This window comes from Rhyacophila brunnea, unplaced genomic scaffold (assembly GCF_057557595.1).
Source record: "Rhyacophila brunnea isolate RB1 unplaced genomic scaffold, BYU_Rbru_1.0 scaffold_4, whole genome shotgun sequence".
NCBI classification, from domain to species: Eukaryota; Metazoa; Arthropoda; class Insecta; order Trichoptera; family Rhyacophilidae; genus Rhyacophila; species Rhyacophila brunnea.
Window position 1 is genome coordinate 26272181 of NW_028233068.1, and position 26744 is coordinate 26298924.

The window sequence follows — 26744 nt, forward strand, 5'->3', positions numbered from 1 at the left end:
CTTCACAAAGCTTGGATTTTTTACATGTAATTTCAATCATATGCGTGGATACTTTTTCAATGTTGTCGGCGAAAACAACAATTAGGTAGTTAGACACTTCACTAGTGTCATAAACGTAATCTGATACCGGCGGCATCGTTGTTTTTAAATGATCGACACATCAACAGTTTTGCTCGGTATACCAGAGAAGTAGCTCGTTATAAAAGTGAATCAATGTATGGAGAAAATCATAAACTAAAATGTCAATGAACGTTTCCTCATTACATCCGAGATCTCGCTATTTCCGTGATCGTAATAACCAAGTTTGACTGTATTTCAATATTTAATATTTAGATCACATTGGCTACTGAAAAAAATATGTAGCTACACTGCTACATGATTGCTTTATTGGATAAGGAATTTTTTTTTATTCCCAATGTTTACAATGAATGTAATTAAAAACCTGAATTTGCTTAATCCATCCGACAGAATGGATTCGGTAAAGATCAAAATTCTACAACGTTTGCTTCTGCTTTTTGTAGTACACCATAACGCCTGACTTTTTGGTTTCTCTGGGAAACACTGACCGAAGAGAAATTGTCTGGAGCCGTTCATAAATTATTTAATATAGTTTATTATAAAAAATAGAAGAGGGAAACTTGAATTGTTTCTGTGAAACTAACGCTCAGTGAATGAACAGTTTGATGGAAGCGGTTGCAATTCTTAGCGAATTCCCAAAGTGCTCGTCAGAAAATGCTGTTCTAATTTTAATCGTTGTCGTGTTTAATATTAAAATGTTTCCGATAAAGGCAGCTCAATTTTATGGTTATTGACCATTCTCTTGGGTATTAATAAAATAACACTTCAGCCGACAGAAGTATATAAATACTAGAATTTTCACCAAGTGATAATAACAACTGATAATCTTAGATTCCACAAAATTAGTTATTTTCAAGACTACAAAGATGTAGTCTCGATCGGTGTTACCACTGAAATAGCTATCAACTAAAAAACTAATTTTATGGAATTTAATATTATTTATATTAAACTGTTGTAAAATGCAATTATTCTAAGTAAATGCTTAAAATCTTAAAAAAATCTCAAATTTTAGCCAGAAATTACTAATATACAGTTTGAAGAATCGGTATGTTCTCACTCAATGAATTTATCAAAATCAAAGTTTACATTTTCATATTATGACCTTTACAGCATTCAAACTCAATATATTGATCGCATGCCGAGTACGAGACCATCGCATTTTCAAGAAATGTATATTGATATGAAGGGCTTATAAATTTTTGATAATCGGATAAACGTTTAATATCAACAATATTTTTTCAAAATAAATTTGAGAATGCTGCGTTTATGTAATATAGTGATGGTGACTACATTTTATGGGAAGATTTATTTTGCTGTCTTCATGCAAAAGTAGCACACTACATACAAAATTATGGTCTTGCTATACTGCCCTGCTAAGTAAAAAGACGGTGTTTTTGGTTTTGGTGAAATGAGAACGCAAGTTTTAAACTACCTTTTCCCTTATACATATTATTATGTAAATAAAATCATCCCTGAGTTCTGGGTTCGATTCCCGGTGAAGTCAAAATATATTTACATAATCTAATATGTAAATTCCTCAAGCCTGGGAGTTTTACCACTATTATTGGGCTCCACGGCCTGTTGTGGTGTTTAATAAAGAAACAAATAAAAACAATAAAAATAATCTCTAAATAGACAGTGCATATTTAGAGATTATGTCAAAAACAATCCAATAATTTTACATATAAGAGAAACGGTAGTTTAAAACTTGGGTTCTCATTTCACTAAAATCAAAAACTATCTTTTTACTTAGTACGGCAGTAACTTTTTACAGTAAAAAAAAAAAAAACAGAAAACCATACAAAGGCGACCTTTTTGTACTAACAAAATGCAATTATTGTATTGCATTCATAACTAAAAAGCAGAAGTCTTGCACTCGGCTTGCGAATCATTATCATTCATTTAAATTATAGTTAACGAATTAATTTAATATAATTCCACTATGTATATTGTATAATATTGTAACAACAAATTGGTACATATTGATACCTACATACAATTTTATATTTGAGATATTCTTCTATTATTGATAATTATTATATTTTATTTGCAAGTCATCAACCGATATCTTGTCTAGGTTCAAAAAATACTGCACAGCACGCACACAATGCAAATTGAACATTTTTTTAAATTTAATATTACATATTACGCTGGCTAGGAAAGCATTTTTCAAATAAATACAAACATTGTTAACATCACAACATAATCATATGTCCATATACTCCGTATTCATGAGGTAATCAGGCAACCTTATGATGACCTTTTAAAAACAGTTGATAAATTAATGAGAGTATTAAAAAAATATCAACCAATTATTATACATAATCTAAAATGGTTTGTTTTGCAAATATAATATTGTGGAACAGAAATGAGTTTCTTTTATGGTACCTAATTAAGTCAATTATAAAAAAGACATTGAAAAATGTGATAATTATAGAAATTTAATCATTCAAGGAAATTTTTTTTTTTTTAAATGTTTTTAATGAAGAGTATTTTTTACAATTAATAAATGCAATATATTGATAGATATCAGCGTCTAGATTAGATTTTTATGTTGTAAAGTAAACAGTATTATTGGAGGAAACAGATTCTCCATCAAATCAAAATAATAAAAAAACATTTCATTTCATAGTTATAATAGGGTTGATATTTTTCCAGTAATTATGGAAGCCGAGAATAAAATTTCACCCCAATCGACATCCACAAGCAGTAAGCTTAGATGATTAAAACGCAGAGAGTAGACTTATTAAACTTTTTAATAAACCATTTCTTTTATTCGACGAATAATTCACAAGATTTGAGAATGTAACATTCCATATATTGAACGTACATAACTATATTTGAGGTGTTTTCAAGTTATGTATGTTTATTTAACTTTACTCGCGCATTGGATACACAGCACGATCTTCACCAATCCGAATACAAATAATATTTAAAACATAAGCAAAGTTTCAGATCGACAGAAACCGCTACCACTAGCCTTATTCTGATGACGTGTGCCAAATAATAATTAGTTATTACCACAATACTATTTACAATGTAGGCCGTTCATTCTTAACAGTAACATGAAAAGTAAACAAAACAAGATAAATGCCAAAAAATGGAGGAAACAAAACAATAAAAACAAAAATTGATGAAACAATAACTTTAACATATAAGTCACATAATCTAACGTCAAATTATTTTCATTATTATGTCTACACAATATTTATTTGACTTCTCTCACGATCCCCGCAAAGTGAAATGTCAAGACATCGCAAAAGTGAAATAATGAACCAATATTGATACTATTAAAAAAAAAAAAACGATTAAGGTTGGCAAGACAAGTGACATGAGCCGAAAAACACTGGTGCTTTGTAGATTGTCATGTCTGGATACCCCGTTTCACTTGACATGGACTCACCAAATGTCACACAATTTGTGGCTTGTCATTCATCGGTGTTCCTGAAACAAAATAGATTATTTAAAAGTGACTTTATTTATGCGATGATCGCATACGATCATTATAACCATATTGAATCAGTGCATTTCAAATGTGACCATTGTGCCAGTAGAATTTTGAAATTCTAATTTTCTTAGCAATTATTATAATTGAATCAATGTTATTACATGTCGGCAGTGGCGATGCTCCCTTGAGAGCGCTGGAGCGGTGAACACCCACCCACTCAATTAATGCGAAAAGACTTATTTTTTTTAAAATAAGTATTTCATTTATATTTGATTAATTAAAAGTGTTCTGATCTATTACCGTAGTCATTAATTCATATACAAAAACAAATTCTAATATGTGTTTTTAACCGGCTATTTTAAATATTATATGTTGATGGGAGCGATATCCGATATCGCTCGACCAAAGCGCCCAGTTCGATTTCTTTGCAATGAGAAAGAGCGTCGTCTGTCGCGTGGAATAGCAATATGTAAATATTTTTTCTGCGTGCTCCGGAGCGACAGTTTCAGTCGCTCCCGGCCCGAATGCGGCTTCATCTGTTTTAAAACAATACAGCTCGTATCACACGTACAATAATTATTGTTTGACAATTTTTATTCAATATTATTATACAGATTAATTCTTTTCACAGTACGTATATTAAATTTCCGCACATGTTGACAACATTTCTCAAATTCAGGCGAAGTACAATTTAAAAATAAACTTCAAGTTTTTTTCAGTTAACTAAATTCACAATGTTTATCAAGTATGATATCTCTCCAAACTAGCTCTGTGGGGGGTTTAATATGCGTGGTAGGGTGGAAATCGTAAAATATCACGGCTACATGCTTAAATAATGTCAATTTTGATGAGTTACTGCTTTCAAGAGCCACAATAAATCAGGTCACCTATTTTCTTAATTTGTTATTGAAGTAAGCCAATCCTTAATATGTTGCTTCTCATTAGCGGAAGTCCTATTTTTTTATTGGAATTGAATGATAAATGGCATTGTTGATGATAATATTCTCAATAGTTTTTTTTTGATTTTTTGGTGAAGTTTTGATGAAGGCAAAGGCCTTTTTACGGCAGTCAAAAGGTGAAAAAAGTGAACTCCCAGTAAAATAACTCACCGGTCGCCACTGCATGTCAGTGACTTTACTTGTATGTTCGTGAATCGCAATGCCATCATGGCGCCCATATCTACATTTTTACTACATACCATTTTGGCTGAAATATTGTAATGCGATGATCGCATTGTAATGCAACTGCTTACTGCATCATTTTACATACACAATGGGTAGTTCAAAAAGAAGATATGAAAAGAACGGTGAATCTTTTATTGAGCTTGTCAGAACGAGGCCAATTTATACGCAATTGAAAATTCAGATTCACAAGAACCATGCCTGTCCGTGAAAATATTGCAATCTTCATGCCACCTTTTCTCATAAGTTACTGTATGTTGTATGAGATGAGCAAGTGGTTTCATAAAAAAACATTACTAAACCCCCGTGAGATGGCCAAAATTCACACCGGATTGTAGGGCCAGTTAAAAAAAAAATCATGTGTTGTCCATACAGAGACCGAGATCTTCTCTTCCTATCCTTATGTTTAGTGGCTGATTAATTTCAACCATTCCATAGAATTCTAACTCAAATTATTTGACAATGAATAAATATTAACCTATTTTAACAAATTTGGCAGTGATACATATTGCATTATTTACACCGAAGATATACATCATATTATTTTGTATTATTGATCTAAAATATGTATTTATTTTCACATTTTCTCAGTAGCCCATAAAGCTATTACAAATAAAAACAGTTCTCGTTGATCATTTATCGGCATAAGCATCTAAAATGCCATGCATTATTTTAAGTTAACAATTATTAATCAATGTCTTTGTGATCAATATGCACAGAAATTTTATGTCATCGGCACCTTTCACTTTATTTATTTGACCATGTCTGATCCTAATAAGATCAAATGGGCCTCCATGGAGTGGAGGTTTGTATTAACAGATTTTTTTTTATGAGAATGGATGTCAGCCACTGCTCAAGCCGTCAGGTCCATAACCTGACTCAAACACAAATTGAAAACCTTTCATTACCAGGTAGAAATTTAACATCTGTAGAAAGATGTCTTATATTATCTAATAAGACTGAGAGTTATTCGATTTGTCTACGAAATTGGATCGTGTGGTTAATAAAATATTATTGTACCTATGTCAAGCTTTCAAAGTCGTCTGGTCATCTGGCTGCGCGTGGAGATCACCCTCTCACGCTTTTGAATCGTACGCTTCATGCCTTTTTTTACCAACGTCACCGATTTCATTGGAGTCATCATCACTTCTGGGCTAAGTGGTCCTCTGTGTTTCGTTGCTGTAAAGAATAGAAGAACGGATTCTCAATATTAACGAATGATTATATTTCTCAATGAAATATTATAATTTGTAAATACTATAAAAGGATAAATAAAATAAAGGATACTATTTGGAAAAATAGTCAAGGGAGGACGGACCTTGGACAAGAAACTACATAATCTATTTAAAAAAAAACATCACATAGTATGTTTAATGCATACGCAACTCGATATGAAAAACAAAGGAAAAGTTAACTACATTATGCAATATAATGTTTGAGGCTTTCACGGTTGTTTTTTATCGTAGTATATTCTTGGGTTTTCACCGTGTCTCCTTCTTCCTTCTTTACTCGACGTTTCGGGCTCGTTGCAGAGGCCATTATCAAGAGATATGTTTTATGATGAAATGTAGTGTATGTATGTGAATGTAAACGTTGCTCTAAGAATGTCAAAATGAATCCGATTATCTAAGAGCAAACGTTGCTCAGAGTAATCTGTCAATCATTGCGACCGGGGATACTGGCTCACATTTACATTTCATCATAAAACATATCTCTTGATAATGGCCTCTGCAACGAGCCCGAAACGTCGAGTAAAGAAGGAAGAAGGAGACACGGTGAAAACCCAAGAATATACTACGATACATTATGCAAAATGATAATTGAGTGGCCTAGAGTCATAAACTCACATATTCCAAAAATCGAGTTTTGAGATAATCGCAAAAAACCACCAGAGCACTGTTTTATGTAATTAGAAGAAAAAGATTGAACTCCATTGAATATTAATGAGTGAGTGAGTCGATTTACTTACATTATTTTTTAAAAATGTATATAATACTCCTAAGGCTGTAGACACTAGAGCTCACACTATGAGAAATAGAGCTCCCTGATTGGTTAGAAAGGCCTTGATGACAGAACTCACATTATACATATTGCCAACGATTTTCACATGGTTTAAAGTGACTTTTGATAGCCAACAATTTTTCTTTAAATAGAATCTTTAGAATCATCAGGTATATTTAACTAAAAAATGTAAAAATTGCAAAATGTGAGTTATGACTCTAGGCGACTCAATTACTTAAATGGACAATGATAAATACTGCATTATTAATAATTTCAAAAGATCTCTAAAATATGATGATGGACGAAGGTTATCAAAATCATTAAAAATTTATAATTATTTCAGAGTAAAAAGGATGTTACAATAATTTGTCTCAACCTGAAATTCTTCACATTGATCGCCAACTAGTTTTACATAAAATAGTTAAAAAATGATTATTTGTTTCTAAGGTATTATTTGATAGGTAAATTTTACGTAAATATTGGTTTTTATGATGTGCCGGTCACATGTGTCCGTCGCGGCGCCAACAAGTTCATTTCGCCGGTCGCCTGTCCATATGTGTTGACGAGAGCATGGTGCCATTTCGAGGTCGAATTATATTTAGATTTAGATAGTATAATAAACAGAAAAGGCACAAATACGGAATAAAAGATTTCAAATTGGGTAGTATAATACCTGGATACACATAAACTGGAAATATACGTATACATACATTATAATCATTTTTGTAATTCTATTTTTTTATTATTTACATAATTTTTATAACCTACATTTTTATAATCTATTTAATTTTTATTTTTATATCAATAAAAACACATTTACAATTTAAAAGGAAAACTTTTTTTTTCATTATGTACATTCTTTACATTAGTGACCCTATATTTTGTGACTGGGAAGACATATTTTCAGGCCAAGTGGCAGTAATATACAAAAGGGCCATGCCGGTTACCGCGCATCGAAAAATTCACTGCGCGCTTACCCGCCGGCGCTGTAGAACAACTCTAAGGTAGGTCTTCTTTGCCGGTCACCGGTGACCCCCTTAATGTAATCCAATGCCGGTCACGGGTGACCCCCATGGTGATCAACGTGTTAAGGAAGAAAGTGGTATATTTTGGGTAGGTATAAACCTTTAAACTTTGTAGGGAAGATATCAATCATTATGATACTTCATCGTTTCTCGTCATGATATATACACATGACTGAAGGTCATATAAAATAGGTAAATATCATAAAACAGTATAATCTTAAAACTTTGCAGTTTGATTTAGAATATATGACACATGATTTTGACATCCATAATAATTGCATTTTTTTAAAATTTTTCTTTTCTCCGCACAAACATTACAACCCATTTACACATGCACGGATTTACCGCTGACAGTATGTATTATCGCAGCCATAATAAAATAAAATGCATCTGTAAAGACGTATTATCATGCAATTTGCATGAATAGAAAAAGTTCAGATGCTTCTGAATTTTCACGCGACAATTGGACTATGCGCCTACGCAGTAGAATGATAGTGGCGAACCTGCTGGAAAAACAAGAACTACGTGCAGACTGATTTTGACGTCTACCGATCTTTATGACCTGTCAAATAGCACCATTCAATGACAACAATCTCAATTACTCTTGAAGAATGAGACTGGCGACACAGTCAGCCCTTTTACGTGTAAACAGTTATTATTACGATAGTTTAAATTTAAAATATACACTATTGGTGCAAGAAAATCCATGCACATGTAAGTACGGGCGCTATTAAACAATTATTATTTATTTAACAGCCACCAAACATCATTCTGTAAATATATTCAGTAAAAATTTCTATTAGGAGTTTGTAAATGACTTGAAATTTGGAAGCGTTCTTATAACATTTTTAGCTGCGCTTTACAAATTTATACATACCAACAGTTTTACAAATACTATAAAACGAATAATAAACAAGCAGTTACCGTGCTCCCTTGCACACACGTAGTATGTGTAATGTGACAGTACTTGTTGCTGCAGAGCTGCTAAAAAACGTGTGGATGCAAGCGTTCTTAAAAAATGGACACTCAATGCAATGTCTTTGTAGATTATTATTGTTTGAAATGTTTCATATTATTAATGACAAACTAACGAATTAATAAAATTAAAAAAACAAGTATTATGGATAGTTATGTAAAAAACAAACATACCTTTAATCCTATCGGTAGCCATTGTTTTCAGTTCCTTGACTTCATCAGACTTTTTCTTGATCACAACCTTTCGAATATTCTTAGCAGTCTTTACAGTGGACACCGGGGTAGAGGGAGCATCTGCGCCGACTCGTCTCGCCTGCCGCACTATTCTTGTCACAGGAGACGCGGCCAGCACTGTTGTCAATTTAGAATCACAGTCACTAGAATTGTTTCGACCGGATATTCTACACTGCCGTTGTCTAACTTTCGGAGAAATTACCGTTACTCTATTGCTAACGAGTTTGTTTTTTATCACTCTGCCATTTTTAGAAATGTCTGACGTAACGACAGTAGCTTTATTTCTAGGAACGATAGATTTGTTGACTACTTTCACAATCCTTGTCTTTACATTTTTAACATTGTCACCCGTTTTAAGTTCATCAGATATCAAATTTCGACTGACTCGTCTTCTACTACTATTACTACCGGACATAACAACTGTTGCTTTAGTTTCACTCACACTGACACTGTTTTTTTTGTTAGATTTCAAAGTCACAGCCAACTTTTGCTTTTTAAGCTCTTTCTCTTCGACTAATTTCTCACGTTTCAAGCGATTCTCTTTCATTTTGACAGCTCGAATCATTGCATAAGTGTAATTACAGCAGTCTGAATTGTCAGGGTCGCCTTGAAAATCAATTTGATCATTTTTGAGAGGTGACTTGCCCGCCACTTTTCTTTTATAATTAGCGATGACTTCTTTCATTGCATAGGTAGGGTTGAGACCGCTCAAGAAATCGCGGTGCAGCAAATTGGAGGATCCGTCGACATCGGAAGCGCTAAATTCGGAAGCATTGGAAACCTTTCGGCTGCCCATTTTTTTATGACCACCTCTGGTTTCCGAAGAAGCTTCATTATTCTGGCAGGTCTTTTCTTTGTCGACTTTCCTGATTATGTCCTCCGGATTTCCAGCCAGTATTTCGGCCCACGTATATTGTTTACCGGACCCGAGGAAATTGCCAAATTTTCCGATACTGCTGCGTTTACTTTTATTTCCTCTCTTTTTTTTGTTGATCTTTTTCGACCTCAAATTCTTAGGGGAAAATTTTTTGCTAGGCGTGTCCAGCATCGGAAGCAGGCTCTGTCTCAAATTGGTGATGATGAGGGACTTGGAGACATAGAAATTCCTGGAAACGAATGGTTTCCTTATGCCGTCGTTCGATATATTAAGCCCATCTCTTATGTAATCCATATCTGCCTTGAAATCATTCTCCCAATTGCTGATGATGAAATTCTCCCTGCCCAGGGCCTTAGATATGCCGTTCCTTTTCAAAAACTCGGGCGAAGTATTCTTGAGGCTCCTGGAGTTTTTGACTTTCTTTGAATAATTAATTTTCTTCTTGGGCAAGTCGCCGCTCGTAAAGTTCAGAACCATATCTTTCTCATCTCCAAACCCACATTTTGTAAATTCTGTCACAAAAAGAGATTTACAAAATTGATAGTCAGGTTTCTGATTAAACTCGAGAGTGGTAATGTAATGAAAATATTTTTGTAGAAATTCAGGGTAGACAGAGCACTTGAAGCAAGCCTCCAACAATCCCGTGATGTCTTTCATACAGTTCTTCTTGAGGACGTGCACGAGATCAGGATTGGCTAACGTGTTGGCCGTCTTCCATGGGAGATTGCCGGTGAGCCAGTCGAGAATGTTGTAGCCGAGGTTTTCCAGATCGGAGCGTCTGGAATGCGCACCGATGTGCGAGTCTCTGGAGCTATACTCTAAGGTGCCGTCGTGTGCTTTTCTCTGATCCATTCCGAATTCTCTGTGGGTGCCGTTGGAGTTGATAAACTTGGACGCAAGACCGTAATCTAAAAGGTAAACTTGACCGGAGGACTGTGTCGAGATGGCTTCATCGAAATTATCATCATTTTTAAACGAACTGGAGCTCTTCGACTCCTCATGGAACCCTTCATCGGATGAGTAGAACCCTGTATTATCATTGCTGGCGCTGGTTTCTAGCAAACCTTGATAAGATCCGTCAGAGCATATGGAACTGTGGGCGTCTTCATAATTTATCCCGGAGTTTGTTTTCCTCAGGTTGAACAGCCTCATGGGACGCAATCCTTTTTTAGGGCTGAGTACAGAGTCCCCATTGGCTTTATTGGTCTTACGTATCAGTCTCAGAAGTCTCTTTTGGGCATTAGGAGTTTTCGAAATTTTGTCTTGTTCACCGTCAGAACCGGAAGAATCAGATTTAAAACTGTGCAAAACAAAATCTTCATCAGCGTAGTATCCCGTACAGGAATGTTTGGGCGATTTCTCGGGTTTGCCCGTATTTTTTTTGCTTTCACTGCCAGATCTGTTGCTGCCGCTCGTGATGGTGGAGTTTGTCATATTATTAACAGAATTGGATAGTCGCTGCGTTTTGAGTATCTTTCCGTTAAACCCGATCATCAAATTCGAGCTTTTGATATCAGAATGGGCGTATCCTTGAGCATGAAGATATTCAAGGATGTCTATAATCTGCGCAGCGAGGATCAAGACATTCTCGGGTCGAATTCTGCCGTAGCTCAAAGTGGCCGATAGTTTCTGGAGGTCACTTTGATATCTAGGGAGTACCAGAAAACGGAACCTGGTGTCTGCAAATGTGTGAGAACCGCTGGCGATGTAATGCGGCATTCCCAACGATTGAAGCTTCTTGTCTGATTGCCACTGTTTAACTGAAAATCAAAAAATAATATTGTATATCACAAATAGTTGTGTTATCTTTAGATGTTATTTCATGAACTGCAAGTATTCTCTCTAGTTTAATAATTTAGCGAAATAGGTAGTCAGGTCCACCCCTGATGCCTACAATTAATTTATGAATTATTTTTAATATTAAGTAAGTACCTACTTAGTAAGATTTTCAAATGATCGCCTCATCGTCTTTTACAAAGATATCCTCCACCCAACAAACCACTTAGTCAGGAAAAGTTTCACACAAATACATTATATAAAACGTTAGGAATCTTGGAGTTTGGACCCAGATCTTGAATTTTGCTACTGATTTTTAAAGAATCAAGAATTTTTCTAATAAAGGTATATTATGTCTGAGGCGTTTCTGTATGACACTCAATGAAGAATGTTTATTTTTAATTTTGTGTAGACGACTGAATCCTGAATATAAAAATTCATGATTTTTTTTAGTATAGAGGGAGATGGCTTTTTTGGATTTTCTTCAGGGGCGACAGAGTCCCTTGTGGCGGCCCTGAGTATAATGTCCATTATTTTACAAAAAGGAAAACTATTTTTAATATTTTCATTCAATAATCGTCACATGCAATGTGGAAAATTTTAAATTGAATTAAATTTGTAATGCAATAAAGAAACCCGAGCAATCTGATCCTATTAAAAGAAAATGTGAACTTGAAATAGTATTGCAACCAGCATTGCCAACTTAGCATTTTTCTTGCCAGATCTAACATTTTTGAATAATCTAGCTCCCATAGATCCCATCTAGCTTGCAAAATTTCGCCCTGCCGTATGTCGTTAAATCTAGCTTTTATTGACACCGCAGACAGCTTAAAACTTCTCATAATAAGCTAGAATATTACACCATAATTACTTGAAAATCAACATGTTGGTCTTACGTACTTTACATCTTACTTGGAAATATTACCAAGTGGCAGTGATACATTCAGTGTGTTCAATGCGCAGACAGATAAATCAAGACAAATATATACATCTTATAATTAATACATGAAACGGTACATACAAAATGACCTTACATAGCTGCGCTACATTTTAAATTTTACGACCTATTCTATTAGTTGCAAAATAGTAAATTCTTTTACAATCTTTGTTCTTGTAAAAACAATGTTTATAATTTAGACATTTTTTTGAAATGATAGTTTCAAAAAAATCTAAGTAGCATTTTATTCTGCCATCCAGCTTATTTTCTAACACTACCTGGAATATTTTTGTGAATGACAGTTGGCAACACTGATTGCAACGTGCCATATGCGCACGATTTAATCTGTCGTACAGTTCCGTTAAAGAAGACCATCCAATGTTAAAAAAAAGGATAGGCGATTGATTGTTCACCTGATGATTTCTTCAACCAGATTATACTAATACTAGTACGACTGTGCAGTCACATTGCATTACCATATTAGTTCCGATAACATAAGATATGGATTTATAAAGTTAATATTTCTCCATCATTACATATTTTGCTATTTGTTATTATCAATGGTTCAAATAATAGCAAAAATATTATGTAGATCAGTGATTCATAATAAGGTTCCAAATAAAGTACAACTTAATCCACATTCAGTATGCAATAGACTAATAGAGTAAAAATAAGGTTTTTCATAACCTATTTTTAAGCAATGAAGAATTTAAAAGTTTAGTTCAATTAGATAATGCATCATAGGTATTAACAGCAATGTCATATTTGAAATGGGAATTGTTGTAGCAACGAGGAATGAAGAAATAAATAATTACAAGATAAGAAGAACTTTTTATATACCACGTTTTTTAATTTTCTGTTGAATCATATAAACTTGACAATTCTATGTATTATAATTTAGGACAAATAAGGCAATTGTCAACTAATCATTTTTTTGCTATTTTGCAACAAACAAATATAGAATACTGAAATGTCATTTTGATTTCCATAATAACGCACGTTCATTATTTAGTTGCTATGACCACCCGCTTAGCAACCAATAATAGTGGATTGGATAACGGATTTCTTCTGAAATAACTTTTCATACAAAACAGAATTAACTGAAAATGAATTCAATTATACTTAGAGATGGCTAAAAGTATTAAAAGAATGCATTGGCATCGTGTTCTGATATATTCTAAAAGTTTCAAATGTCTAGCTAGTCGGGAAGTTAGTTAAAAATCGATTGCAAGGATTTGTACTGGATAAACAACCACCGGACAAACAAGAATACAAGCTAAGAAAAACGTGGTAAAATTAAAATTATGTTGTGATGTGTATTCAGAATTTCAGTTGAATATAATTCAACTTTTGAGATAGATTTTGTGGAGATGATTAAATTTCAGTTCCACAGACTATGTGTGTATGTATGTATCAGAAATATATTTTGTTTCTTTGCGTGTGTTTAAGATAGGTTACACAGAAATAATTAAGTATAGTACATTAAGTCCTCGACTTACGTGATTAATTCGTTCCGAATTGATTTCGTGTCGAAAGTTCGAAGTCGAATAAAACTTATAATCATGCAATTTTTTAAATAATGTGTGCTAGTTTTGAAGGATAAGTGAAAATAAAATGGACCTACATACATACATTTAAGAAAATATTATTGATTGATGAAGTGGTTTGATTTTGCAGTCTCCAGCAGCATTTCCACCAAGTAAAATGGTTAGCCTATCTTCAGACACCTTAAAACCTGGCATACATTTTTCTAGTTGGGATATATAATATGACTGATCTGGCATTTTTTTCCAATGAGCCCAGTTTCGTCCACGTTAAAAATTTGTTGTGGCAGGTAATCCTCATTTTTATAATTTCTGCTCGACTCTATAAAATTTATAGTTTTCTCTATATCTGCATTACTCGGCAGCATGGCCCCCACAAAGGGGGGGCTGACAGGGCTTTAGCCTGGGGGGCCGGGCTTAAGCGGGGCCCGGCGTGGTGATTCGACCATTTAACCATACACCACAGATTCGCTGTAATATTGAAAAAAAGTCACCTGCGGCGCTATTTTACTTAAAGAATAGTACGATTTAAAATGGCTGTGCCATGCAATTAAGTGTAATATTATGATGACTGATATAATTAAATGACAATTTAAGTGTAAAATTTTATTTTATAGTTATTTTTTCAGTGTATTTCCTGACTAATGACAATGACTTTATTGTACCTACATGATGAAGGTTTGCAAGCTACTTGACTACAACATAAGAGGGTTGTGATCAGTGCTTCATAATATGATGCCAAGTACCGACAACTAATTCTAGATTTATTTATAAACACAAAGTATCGTTAAAAATAGACGAAATATCCCTAATTTTACCTCGCGGAACCTTGGGGTTCCACGGAATACCAGTTGGGGAACACTACTGTAGAACATCACACTGCCCTTAACCTTAGCGATAGGTAGGGGGCCCGCCAAACATCTTGGCATGGGGGTCCGCTTCAGGATGTGGGGGCCATGCTCGGCAGCCTCACCTGTTACTTGGATGTTGTGTGGTTTATTACGGCATTTAAAATTTTGAAACCGTCCATAGCTTGCAGTGAATGTATTAGTATTTTTACACTTTATGTCTTCAAAAAGACCCAAGGCTTAAATCCTGTATAAGTATAAGGCTTATTGGAATTTGTTGTTGCTGTATATCTTCCATCCATATAACCAATATTTCCATTTCTTCTATTAATATTCCTCTTTTCTTGGTAATTATCGTAGATTGCATACTACTATTTTTTTTACATAACCATATTATATTATAACATAATATTATATGTAAACACAAGCGCAGAGACACAAACTACAGCAAAAAAAGCATTTTTTTAAAAATCGCAGTACGAATTCATGTAAGTCGAATTCGCGTAAGTCGAGGACTTACTGTAGGTGATGACGTCAACAAATGTCAATTGACAGTAGTATGCATGATGAGATTGGTGCCAGAGCCAAACTGGCATGGAGTGCATCTTAGCGCCTGAATAGCATCTTCAAAAGTGACCTCCCATTGTGTCTTAAGCGTAAAGTGTTCAACCAATATGCGTTACCAACACTCACATATGCGTATGAAACATGGACTCTCAGTGTAAGAGAAATTCAAAAATTACAAGTGGCGCAACATGGCATGGAAAGGTGCATAACGTATATTGGGCATAATGCGGAATGATCACAAAGAAACCAATGGATAAGGAGACAATTATACACGATGCGAGAGATCGCTAAGCAGATGAAATGGCAATGGGTTGGACATGTTGCTCGGCGAGTGGACAACCGCTGGACAAATGCCATCATACAGTGATACCCAAGGGGCACTAAAAGCCCACAGGGACACCATAAAACCCGCTGGACAGACAAACTCATAAAGTTCGGTGGATGTACATGGTGGCAAAGAACTAAAGACCGAGAAAAGTGAAGGGAGCTAGCGGAGGTCTTCAACCAGCAGTTGATCGACCCCAGGTGATGATGATGATTTAATATAAAATTTCATATTGAAATAGTAAGGGCGGCATTTTGACTTCGCTTATGGGTGCCCGTTTACCTAAGTGTCACTGCCTACCTACCGCTTAGATTTTTATTTCAAATGAGGATTCCTGAAATTTTACAAAATGTTTCAAGGGTACTGTCAAACAAAAAAGATTGGGAATCAATGATAGAAGAAGTGCATATTGAATGAAATGTAAAATATTTAAGAACCTGAGTAAGTAAGTGAGTTGACATTGTTACAATGAGCAATGTTAACAACAATACTTTTACTTACCTACATGTTTATTTTTATTAGGTACTTATAAACGCAGAAGTAATATGAACAAGGGTTAAATTGACCCTCTCCTGATTAATAAGATAATGTAAAATGGTTATATGTACTTACTCATGGCATGCTTAGCTGTCCTGATGAGGCAGTGAATCTCCACGAACAGTGGACCGTTTGAGTGCGGCTCGATCTTGATGACGTAGCGGGCGGTGAGTGCGTTGGCCTCATGTTCTATGTCATCGGAGGCCAGGTATATCTCACCGAAGCTGCCTCTCCCTGCAAAGAACATGAAGAAAATTAGGAAAAATTGCCTACATTAATAATAAATTCACAACTGAAATTTGATTCAAACCAAAATACTACTTTTTCCACTACAAGTGCTATTACCACATTGAGTGAATGAATAATACCCCGTATTTTGATTCTATAAGCAGTTTCATATTCAATTTCAGAAGTGTGTACTAATACCCCGTTTAAACGTGCATGGATTTACTGCTGACAGTACTAACAAGAAAATGTACGTGTTAACATCGTGTGTCACAATGTGTTAACATGTATTACCCTGCAGACGCCAGATTGCGTGCATGAATCAAAAAAGTTCGGAAGCTTTTGAATTTTCATGCGACAGCTGGGATGTCTTCGATCTGCGCCTGCGCAGTAGAAAGATAGTGGAGAACCTGCCGGCAAAAAAATGAACTACACCGCGGAGACTCATTTTGAGGTTAACCGATTTTTACGACCTGTCAAATAGTACCATAAAATGACAACACCGCGTCTCGCTTACTCTTGAAGAATGAGATTGGAGAGACAGTCAGCACTTTTACATGTAAACAGTTGTCACGATAGTTTTAAAATACACACTATTGCTGCCAGTATATCCATGCACGTGTACAGGCGCTGTAAGGATTGATAGTTTCGGCGTGCAACAAGAAAGAATGGGAGAGAGGCCAAACCAGTGTTAGGAATAGCAACCTCAAACAATGGAAGAAAATGGTATCTGCGAAAATTCACTCACTATGGTGTGGTGTCACTATTATAACATATTATTATATAATATCCAGATTGGGGTGGCTCTCATGGTTCAGTGCGTAAGGTGCTAGCCTTCCGTCCGGGAGCTCTGGGTTCGACTCGGGGAGGACACAATATATTAATGTGATTTTCTGAAAGCCCGGGTGTTTGTGATTGTTCAAAATTACCAGCAACCACATTGTACGAAAAAGCAAGGACATGGTTATTAGTAATATATAAAAAAAATCCGGTACTGTTCGGTTATACGGAATACAGCTACTAACTATAATATTATCAGTTTTCCGTGTTATTCTAATAACAATTTTCCGATAATATACCTATACGATTAATTATTCAATTTCATAACTACAAAGTTACATTTCGCAAATAAGAATGTTTTGTGTAACGATGTGACCATAGCGGGAGCCGGTTGTACAAACACAAACGAGAAATTAATAATAAACGTGAAGTTAGCCGCGGCGGTTCCGGCGCAATCAAAATGGCAGACCTCGGCATGGCATGGCGATCATATGGCGAGGTGGGAGGGACCGCACGAAAACGCCGCGCCGGTGTTACATAACTTTGTATGTTTTTATTGTGAATAACAACACCGCACTTACCGGAATGGCACATCCGATTCGGCGTCTGGGCGACCGCACAAAATTATAAACATTCGAAATCTTCCAACACGGTCGAATTATTTTAAATAGGTACACACCAACAGCATTATTTATTTTGTATGTTGCGCATTCGAATTTTGAATTCGCGACGTATCGTGACAACAGTATGTAGGTACCTACAACATTTTAAAAAACACCGTAGATATAAAGCAAGCAGAAAAACGAAAACGCAACTTTCTATAGCTATACGGAAGCGAAATATAAAAAATTCCAATTAGGTAGGTAGGTACCTAGATTCTTTACGAACTGGTAATTTTATCTGATTTGGTTACCTATTATTTCTATAATGTGCACGATTAATTTTATTGTAGGTAGTAGTATGTGTACGCCACGCCGTATACGATAAATAAGATGTTTGTGCAATAAATAATACATCAGAATAACTAGGTACAATATTCAAAGAATATGGACTACCTACCTATAAGGATATCCTAAAAATCTTTGTACATAGTTATTCCATTTTCAATTTAACAACTCGTACTATTCCAATGTGTAAGTCGATTCATGGATCATGCAAGTTGACGAAGCAGAAGATACCGTAGTTTGGGTGAATTTTAATATAGCGCCTGGATAACGATTGGATTTTCATTCCCTTGAGGTTGATACTATTCTGAGAAGTGTTTTGTTTGAATACTCAACACCTATTACAAATTTCAGAATGCATCACAAGTTGAGATAATGCAGCTAGGTCCTACTCAGATGTGAGTAGGTATTAATTCAAGTACTTGGTACATTGTACTCGGGCCGATGGGTTTGCTCGCCCACTAAAATACACTTTCAAAAGCGATTCGACCGGTTATTTTGCTCTCGCGAGTAATAAGAGTACATAGGTTACTTCACTAGTAAGTTAGTATCGGTGTATGTACGAGTAGGTATTAGGTTCAATCTGCATTGGAGTAATATCATATTAAATTAAATCAAGTGCGTCGAACTCGGCCGTCATCTTGTCGGACCATAGGCCTCACTAACTTGCGTTCAAAATTAACTGTCATAGCCTGTCGTGTCCATTTGGTCCATCCCCACATAGCATACAGATCGCGACATGATCTAGTTAAGTTGAGTAAAGTCATATGCAATGGAATTACAGTACCAAATCTGCCTAGGTATATATCAGGCATTCTAAAATAAATGTTTTACGTGCGATTTTGATACAAAAAAACCTTCACCTTAGTCAAGAACAAGACACAAAGGAGATTGAATTCGGCAGTGCGAATCGCTTCCGCTTTCAAATAATAATGTAGGTATGTAATACCTAACTAATAACAAAATAAAGTGGTTAAAAAACTAACAAAAAAAATATTTAAAATTATCTCATATCATAGGATCACGTCATTGGCAATATTGAAGCAAAAACAGCAGGAAATTTTCATCAATCTGAAAACTTGAATTATTATCAGTTTGAATTATGTAGGTACTAAATTTGGAACTACAAACGATTAATTCATTTAAAATGCCAAAGCATCTCGATCTTGATTGATGATGATTTACTGACATTTTCAAACTTTGCTTTTTAATAAATTTCATAAAATGTCTCTATTCACTAGGTCAGTGTTCTCCCGTTTGCAAATTGCATAAAAAATGTTTCCAGAAGGTAGATAACGAATGCATTCATTTTAAATCAGCACAATTGTGGGAAAGTGGAAATGTGAACAGAAAACGACGCAATAAAAAACTAAACATATACCTACAACGTTAATGAAACTTGTAGAGAAGGGAGAAATTATCACCATGACACTGCGGTGCACGTGCGCTGGATTTATAAATAGAATGAGTGAGTAAATGTCACCCCAAGAATTATTGTCCCCTAACATGTATGTATTAGGTACCCTATTATAATAGGTAGCTAGGTACCAACGAAACAAGTTGTTTACTATCGATTAAACATTAATCAACCTCAGTGCAAACTTTGAAAATCAACCAACCCCTACACCCCGCAGGCCTACACCCTCCACCCAACTACAAAAATGCGATCCAAGGATGTTGATTGTGGAGTTACAAAATATAAAAAAATAATGATCCCTAAACTATGTAATTAAAACGTGGACAGAAAACGACTAGTATTGCGACGAAACACTTTAACGCCTCTTGTGGGTCACGCGCGTCAATATCATTTTACTCCCTACTTTAATTATAGTTTGTCAATTTATGGCTACGGCCGTATGTTGTAGCTTAACCACTGGGGAATGACAAAAGAAATGGCGTATTTCAAAAAAACACTACCTTATTCTTAGGTCAATAATTATTATAAAGCAATCATTATTCATAAGATGTTTATCACACTTGAATGGTCAAAGACATAGTTTATAATAAATATCTTTAGAATCATCTTCAAATGTGTTAATCTTGCCGATTTTTTGAATAATAAAATGCCTAATTCTTGTCAAATTTGGGATCATAGAGATTATCAATATAATTTTTATCGTAAATATTTCATTATAATAATGTCGACATAAATTATACTGATGGTTTTATAAATGCGTTAAAAAATTAATAAATGTAAAAAATCTTAACACCACTGCACAGTTATGTACCGAAATATTACTATATTCTAAAACATTAGAGCGAGAGGTTTAAAAGAATACTATTTTATGTAACAAAAATACTTTATGCAGTCATCAAATGTTTAAAATAACTATAAAGGATAATAAAGCTTCAAAATTATATAAATAGATTATCTACAACGTTTAAGGAGTGTCCAGGATCATGGTTTGAAAATACAATAAAAACTCAATTTTGACCTTCGACGAGCATGTCCCCCCTTAAGACTAGATAAATGCAATACCTCGACCACAATATGAAAACAAAAATACAGCATCCACAGCTCATAGAAGAAAGATCAACGGTATACGTTGCAGGTTGCAGAGGAAGACACCGAAATTCGTGGGTGGGTTAAGAAAATCTACCCGAAGGTGGCTGATCCCCGATAGACGATGAAACGACAAGGCGTACAGAAAAACAGGTAAGTGAAACATTGAAAAAATATCTATCATAGGGTGGGGTTTGATCTAACTAGCTGCTTGATGTCGCATTATTGCTATGTGGATGACGTCTGCTCGACACTTCCAAGATAATCCCAGCAAACCTAGATTATTGAACTTGGTGATACACACCAAATTCTATATTATACAAACCATCATAGGAAATAGTTGTATGTGACGACTTACGACAAAAATATAGAATATTCGGATAAAGTGTTTACGTTATATTATATGGTAGCAAACTTTGTTTAATTAATTGGTTAATTATAATTCAGGATGATAATAAAAGAAACAACGGAACATATTATTTAACACGGAAAAGTGAGTGATACGATAATAATGTTAAGGACTAGACTCTAGTAACCAGAGGATATAATATTATCTATACTAGGATGGACTACCTATATCGGAAACATCGCTAATAAGTAAAAATGTACCCCGAGAAACTGGTATGACAAGAGTACCTATGCTTGTGTAGAAAGAGTGATGTGCTAAAATGAGAAACATTTCAACATTCCATCTTTGACGGTGCGCAAGGAGCAGAGTAGTCGGACGAGCAGAGGTCAGAGGAATGAAACTCCCGACTGTAAAATCTGTTACAATAATAATAATTAAAACGAAACACGTTTCGGTCATGGCGCGATCGCGAACAAGAGACGCGGAGCTGGGAAAAAAAGGATTGCCAACCTGCCCGCTAAACGGGGGCCAAGGTCGGGTGGGCCTCCGACCGACGTGCGCGAGGAGGTCCCCCACGGTGGAATATGTGAGGAAATTAGTTTATATCAAAATGTGGAGAATTACTACTTCAGTGTACGATGTACCTACGTCATATTTGCTTTATAAGGGAAAATAATCATCCATAAATACATCTGATGGATAATAATGCAAAATGTATAGGTAGGTGTAGTGTACAGAACTTCGTTGCTTCCGTAGACAAAAATAAAAATTAGTATGCATTTTTGTAATTAATAGTCAGAATGAAAAATAATAACGTTATGATCCTATCGATATTGTATTTTATGGACGAAGCACTAAAATGTAGCTGCGACAATATAGAATGGTTGGATAATAGGTATCAAATCTTAAAATCGGAAAAAAATGCGTAGACGCGAATCGCGCGCCAAAATTATACAATGCCGGCATATTACAGCGCGCGTTTTTTTATGGATATCTATCTGGTGAACCCGTTTTCCGGCCCACGACGCGATGTGTGATTCGAGTACCTATTATATACATAGGTACGTCACACACAATGATAGGATAACACAAATAAAAATAATATTATCAATCAATAAAAGTTAAATAGGTTGATAGTTAATCAGAAATAGTTTCTACCAACAATTAGGTAGGTAGGTACATTGAAAACACCAAGAACACACAATTTGTAATACAAATATTGAAACTGGGTAGGTCATAAGAATTCCTAATTATAGTGGGTACCTATGCACCTAGTACCGCTCTAAGCAAACAAATAACTTACAGAAATTTACAAAAATACTCCCAAACAGTATCTATAGTCTAAGCCTAAGCCCAAACAGGTTTTAGATTGGTTACACTTTACAATGTTTTTTTTTTTTTTTTTGATTATTATTAACCATATCCTTGCTTTTTCGTACAAGGTGGTTGTTAGTAATTTTGAACAATCACAAACACCCAGGCTTTGAGAAAAACACATAAATGTTTTTGTCATGACCGGGAATCGAACCCAGAACTCTCGGATGGAAGGCCAGCGCCTTACCCACTGCACCACGAGAGCCGCCCACTTATACAAGTATCTAATCTACACAACAAAATACATTCCATGTAGGTACTTGAGAAATAGATCTTGAGGTCAGGTATTGAGAGGCGGGTCCTTTGTTAATGTCATACCTATTAACATTATCAGAAATATAATTTTAAAATGGCTTTTTACATTTTTATGCGTGAAATCAACTCTGGGTTAGACAGTAAACCAGTAGGACAGTAAGGAAACAGTGATCATTTTGAGAATGCAGCATATTGTAACTTAGTAAGTAGGTTTTTTTTAAATTTCAATTCATGATTAATATTATATAGGTACCTACCTACTCAATATAATAAAACTGTGACCACTTATTTACATAACCATCATTGTATTTTCATTGTAAATATTTTGGTGATAGTACTTAATACAAATCAAATATAAACTTAAGCCAAACACAACTAAAGCCGTGTTGACACGGTCCAAGTACGATCCAAGTCTACTTGGATAGGAATAATTAGTATGAAGATGTATCATCCAAGTGACAGCTTCATACTATTTATTCCTATCCAAGTTAACTTGGATGGCACTCGTTCCAAATACACTTGGGCCGAGCACCATCCAAGTGCACTCGTATGTGACATCTTCATACTAATTATTCCTATCCAAGCTACTTGGACCGCGTCCTACTCATCCAAGTTAACTTGGATAGAAATAAATAGTACGGAGCTGTCACTTGGATAGGAATAAATAGTATGAAACTGTCACTTGGATGAGACATCTTCATACTAATTATTCCTATCCAAGTCTACTTGGATCGTACTTGGACCGTGTCAACGCGGCTTAAGCAGAGAAACAAACATTTCAAAGTGCCAAGATACTTAATAGAGCGGTATTGACTCACACTTTCCAACAATAGAAAAACAATTTAATGTTTTTATTTAAAGTTGTACCCAATATTATAATGAATTAACAAGTAATATGATAGTTATAAGAAATGTCAAGTTCTTTAAATTAAAACTCAGAGTTGCAGTGTGATTTACTAATACATACCTACACAAAAGTAACCATAAATTATAAAAAGCTACAAACATAATTGCATACCTACTTGAGCGGTATACTTGTGCAATATTATTGCACAAGTACACCAATGACCATATAAAGCCGCGTTGACACGATCCAAGTACACTCGTACGAGTTCGTTCGGTCTCCGAGTGTACTTGGATCGTGTCAACGCGGCTTAACCCCCCCCATGGCACACATATATTTGAACTGGGCCAATTCACACCCTAACAATGTCTGGTTGAGACCTGCCCAAGCCTCTGCTATATACGTTCAGTTATACCTGTCTGCGCAAGTATACAGCATAGGAATTCAAACAAATTTCACTTCTATAGTCAAAACACACGTTCATGTTATGCAAAAATTTGGACAAGTGCCTATATAATAAGTATGCAGTTACATTTGTAGCTGGTTTAAGATAAAGAAAAAGATAAACGTTGTTATTCCATGCTTCTAATCGAAATAATATCATTTAAGGTTCATTAAAGTGGAGATTATGCTTATCAGGACTTCTCTACTACCAATATAGAATCTTCATAGGTATTATCATCTTACATAGAGACCCAGATAGATAAGTGACTTAGTAAAAACGCAAGTTAGTTTCAAATCCATATACATACCTATCAGATATCACTTAACAAAAAAGAAGCGTAGAATATGAATTTGTATTAGCTTTTGGGCTCAGCCCTATAGAGTATAGAGGTAATTCTATACATATATTTTTTTAGTCACAACCTGCCTGGTTTTAATTGTGTTACAATGCATGATCCTACGAAACCTGCATTCGGACATCAACGATAAATATTGTTGTCCACAAACACTATTAATTGGTTATACGGATTCACAGATCCCAGTATATTGGCTTCTAGTGACGACAGATGAAAACGAATGAGTAAAATGTTATGCGTTCACTTTGGACACATAATTGTTTTTCCTCTAGAAATCAGGATTAGTGGTATTTGTAAGTTGGTAGACATGCAATGAAAACAAAAAATACTATAGACAGATGAAAACGAATGAGTAAAATGTTATGCGTTCACTTTGGACACATAATTGTTTTTCCTCTAGAAATCAGGATTAGTGGTATTTGTAAGTTGGTAGACATGCAATGAAAACAAAAAATACTATAAGTAGGTCACAACTATTATAATATGTAATATAGGTACATAAGTAGGTAGGTATTTTAACTGTAATAACAATAACTGAAAATATACTTTTGATTATACCTAACGTTCTCTATAAGGTGTGCTCACTTCTAAAAATTTGTCCACACAAATATGTCCAGCCTCCATACACAAAAATTTTGTGGAAAGTATCTGTGATATAGGATATACCTACTTATTATATAATAGCTTAACGTTAAAGTCCATGATGATAGGATAAAACACCAAATTCAGGTTAAAATATTGTGCAACTTACATACAAATAATTACTTTGGCGTTAGGTAGGTACTTTCTGTTCTTGAGTTCAGTTATCTATGCAAGAAATGGTGAATATTTTTTTATACCTACAAAATTCACTGCAGAGATAAGAAAATTAAAAGGGAATGTTCATTAGGTATACCTTGTTAGAATATAAGTAGAAATGGTGTATTTTTTGTCAATATATTTCACAACACAAAGGTATGTATAATTATTAGAATCAGTGTTTGCGCTGCGCTGGATAATAAATAATAGACAATAGATAACATAACATTGAGAATTCAATACAAAAATAATTAACTACCTAGAACAGTTATTGCAAAAAAAATTGCAACATCTTGCAATGAATAATGGGTATACAGTTGCCATATCAACAACGGTTAATAATCATAGTCTAATGAAAGTAATGACACAGCAGTTGTGGGTACTTACCTACCTAATACTAAGTTTCACTTACCTAAAAAGTATGTTTTATAGATAGGTAGGTACCTGTTATCCATCATTGTTCAAAGGTAGATATTAAAGATTGTAATATAGGTGAAAGTAGGTATTCTGATCAAAACTTATTATTCTCTTATTAAATATGTGATTGGTAATTACTGATGGGCTGTTTGACGGTAAGATAAAAAATAACATTTCTAATGAGAGTAATGACAATACTCCTGTCAAAATGTATTAAAAGACATGAAATTCAACCAAAACACTACTGACTACTGCTGAATTGATAATGTGCAATTCAGTGAAAGTATTATCCTTGATGTAATAAACGACTGATGCGTGTGCAATATATAAACAGGAAGAGTTTACTGACCTATTGGTTTTCCAATTCTCCACTGTTTCTGAGTGACGTCTGTCAATATTTCTCCATTGGGCAAAGGCTGCTCCAGCTCCAATGTCTTGTCGGCTTCAAATGTTTCTGACACAGTCCTGTTCCTCTTTTTAGGAGGATCAGCAGCCGAACTAGCGTCAATGTCACACCCACGGCGACCCATCGCGGTTACAATTATACACTAAGTATCCAAGTCACTCAAATGATATGCGCGAGGGCCCACATGTCAGCTGTGAGCTACCCCCTTCTCAAAACCACTTCCTAGAATTCGAACGAAATAAACTTTTCAAAATCAACAGGACTGTCCACAGGTCTTGATGAAGTAACTAATCTTGTATCTAAATAGCTCGCTTTTGTTGTTATTGATAATGGTATGTGAGTGGGCAGACGCCTATTTCAAATTCAATAATATAAATACCTGTTATTTCTCAAAATAAAACGACGATGTACGTCAGGGCAAAGCCCCGAGAAAGCAACTTTACTGTACGGAAGAATTGTACTGCAAATACATCACCGAAGTCGAATAAAACCACAAACATCTACGACAAAGATGCACCTCAGAATGCGTCGCGGGTAAGTAAAGCTTTGGGTGATTCAAAATCAGTAAAAACACGAAAATTTTCGATAACGATACGAAAACAACTGATTAGTATTACGCCATGTTGGAATAGAAATCGATGGTCTTCCGCCGTGACGTCACAAAAATGCAGCAATTTTATTGGTTATTTTTAAAGC

The 26744-nt window shown here is 34.9% G+C and overlaps 1 protein-coding gene and 1 long non-coding RNA gene across 2 annotated transcripts in view; one reads left to right on the plus strand and one right to left on the minus strand.

Annotated features, from left to right (window-relative positions):
* LOC147067155 (uncharacterized) overlaps positions 1-26744 on the plus strand; it is a 561518-nt gene that overhangs the window by 162583 nt on the left and 372191 nt on the right. The window lies entirely within an intron of this gene.
* Positions 2550-26678, minus strand: bsd (back seat driver). The gene is made up of 6 exons (XM_085955061.1): positions 26428-26678; positions 25992-26270; positions 16429-16587; positions 8883-11579; positions 5728-5886; positions 2550-3522 (listed from the first exon to the last, which is right to left on the minus strand). Exons 2-5 carry the CDS (start codon positions 26170-26172, stop codon positions 5741-5743), a joined length of 3183 nt encoding a protein of 1060 aa, XP_085811187.1. The 5' UTR covers positions 26173-26270; positions 26428-26678; the 3' UTR covers positions 2550-3522; positions 5728-5740.

Coding starts and splice junctions, on each gene's coding strand:
- bsd (XM_085955061.1), bottom strand. CDS start 26,172: ATGGGTCGCCGTGGGTGTGACATTGACGCTAGTTCGGCTGCTGATCCT. Junction 16,588..25,991: donor GAGAATTGGAAAACCAATAG/GTCAGTAAACTC, acceptor TGTTCTTTGCAG/GGAGAGGCAGCTTCGGTGAG. Junction 11,580..16,428: donor GACAGCTAAGCATGCCATGA/GTAAGTACATAT, acceptor TTTGATTTTCAG/TTAAACAGTGGCAATCAGAC.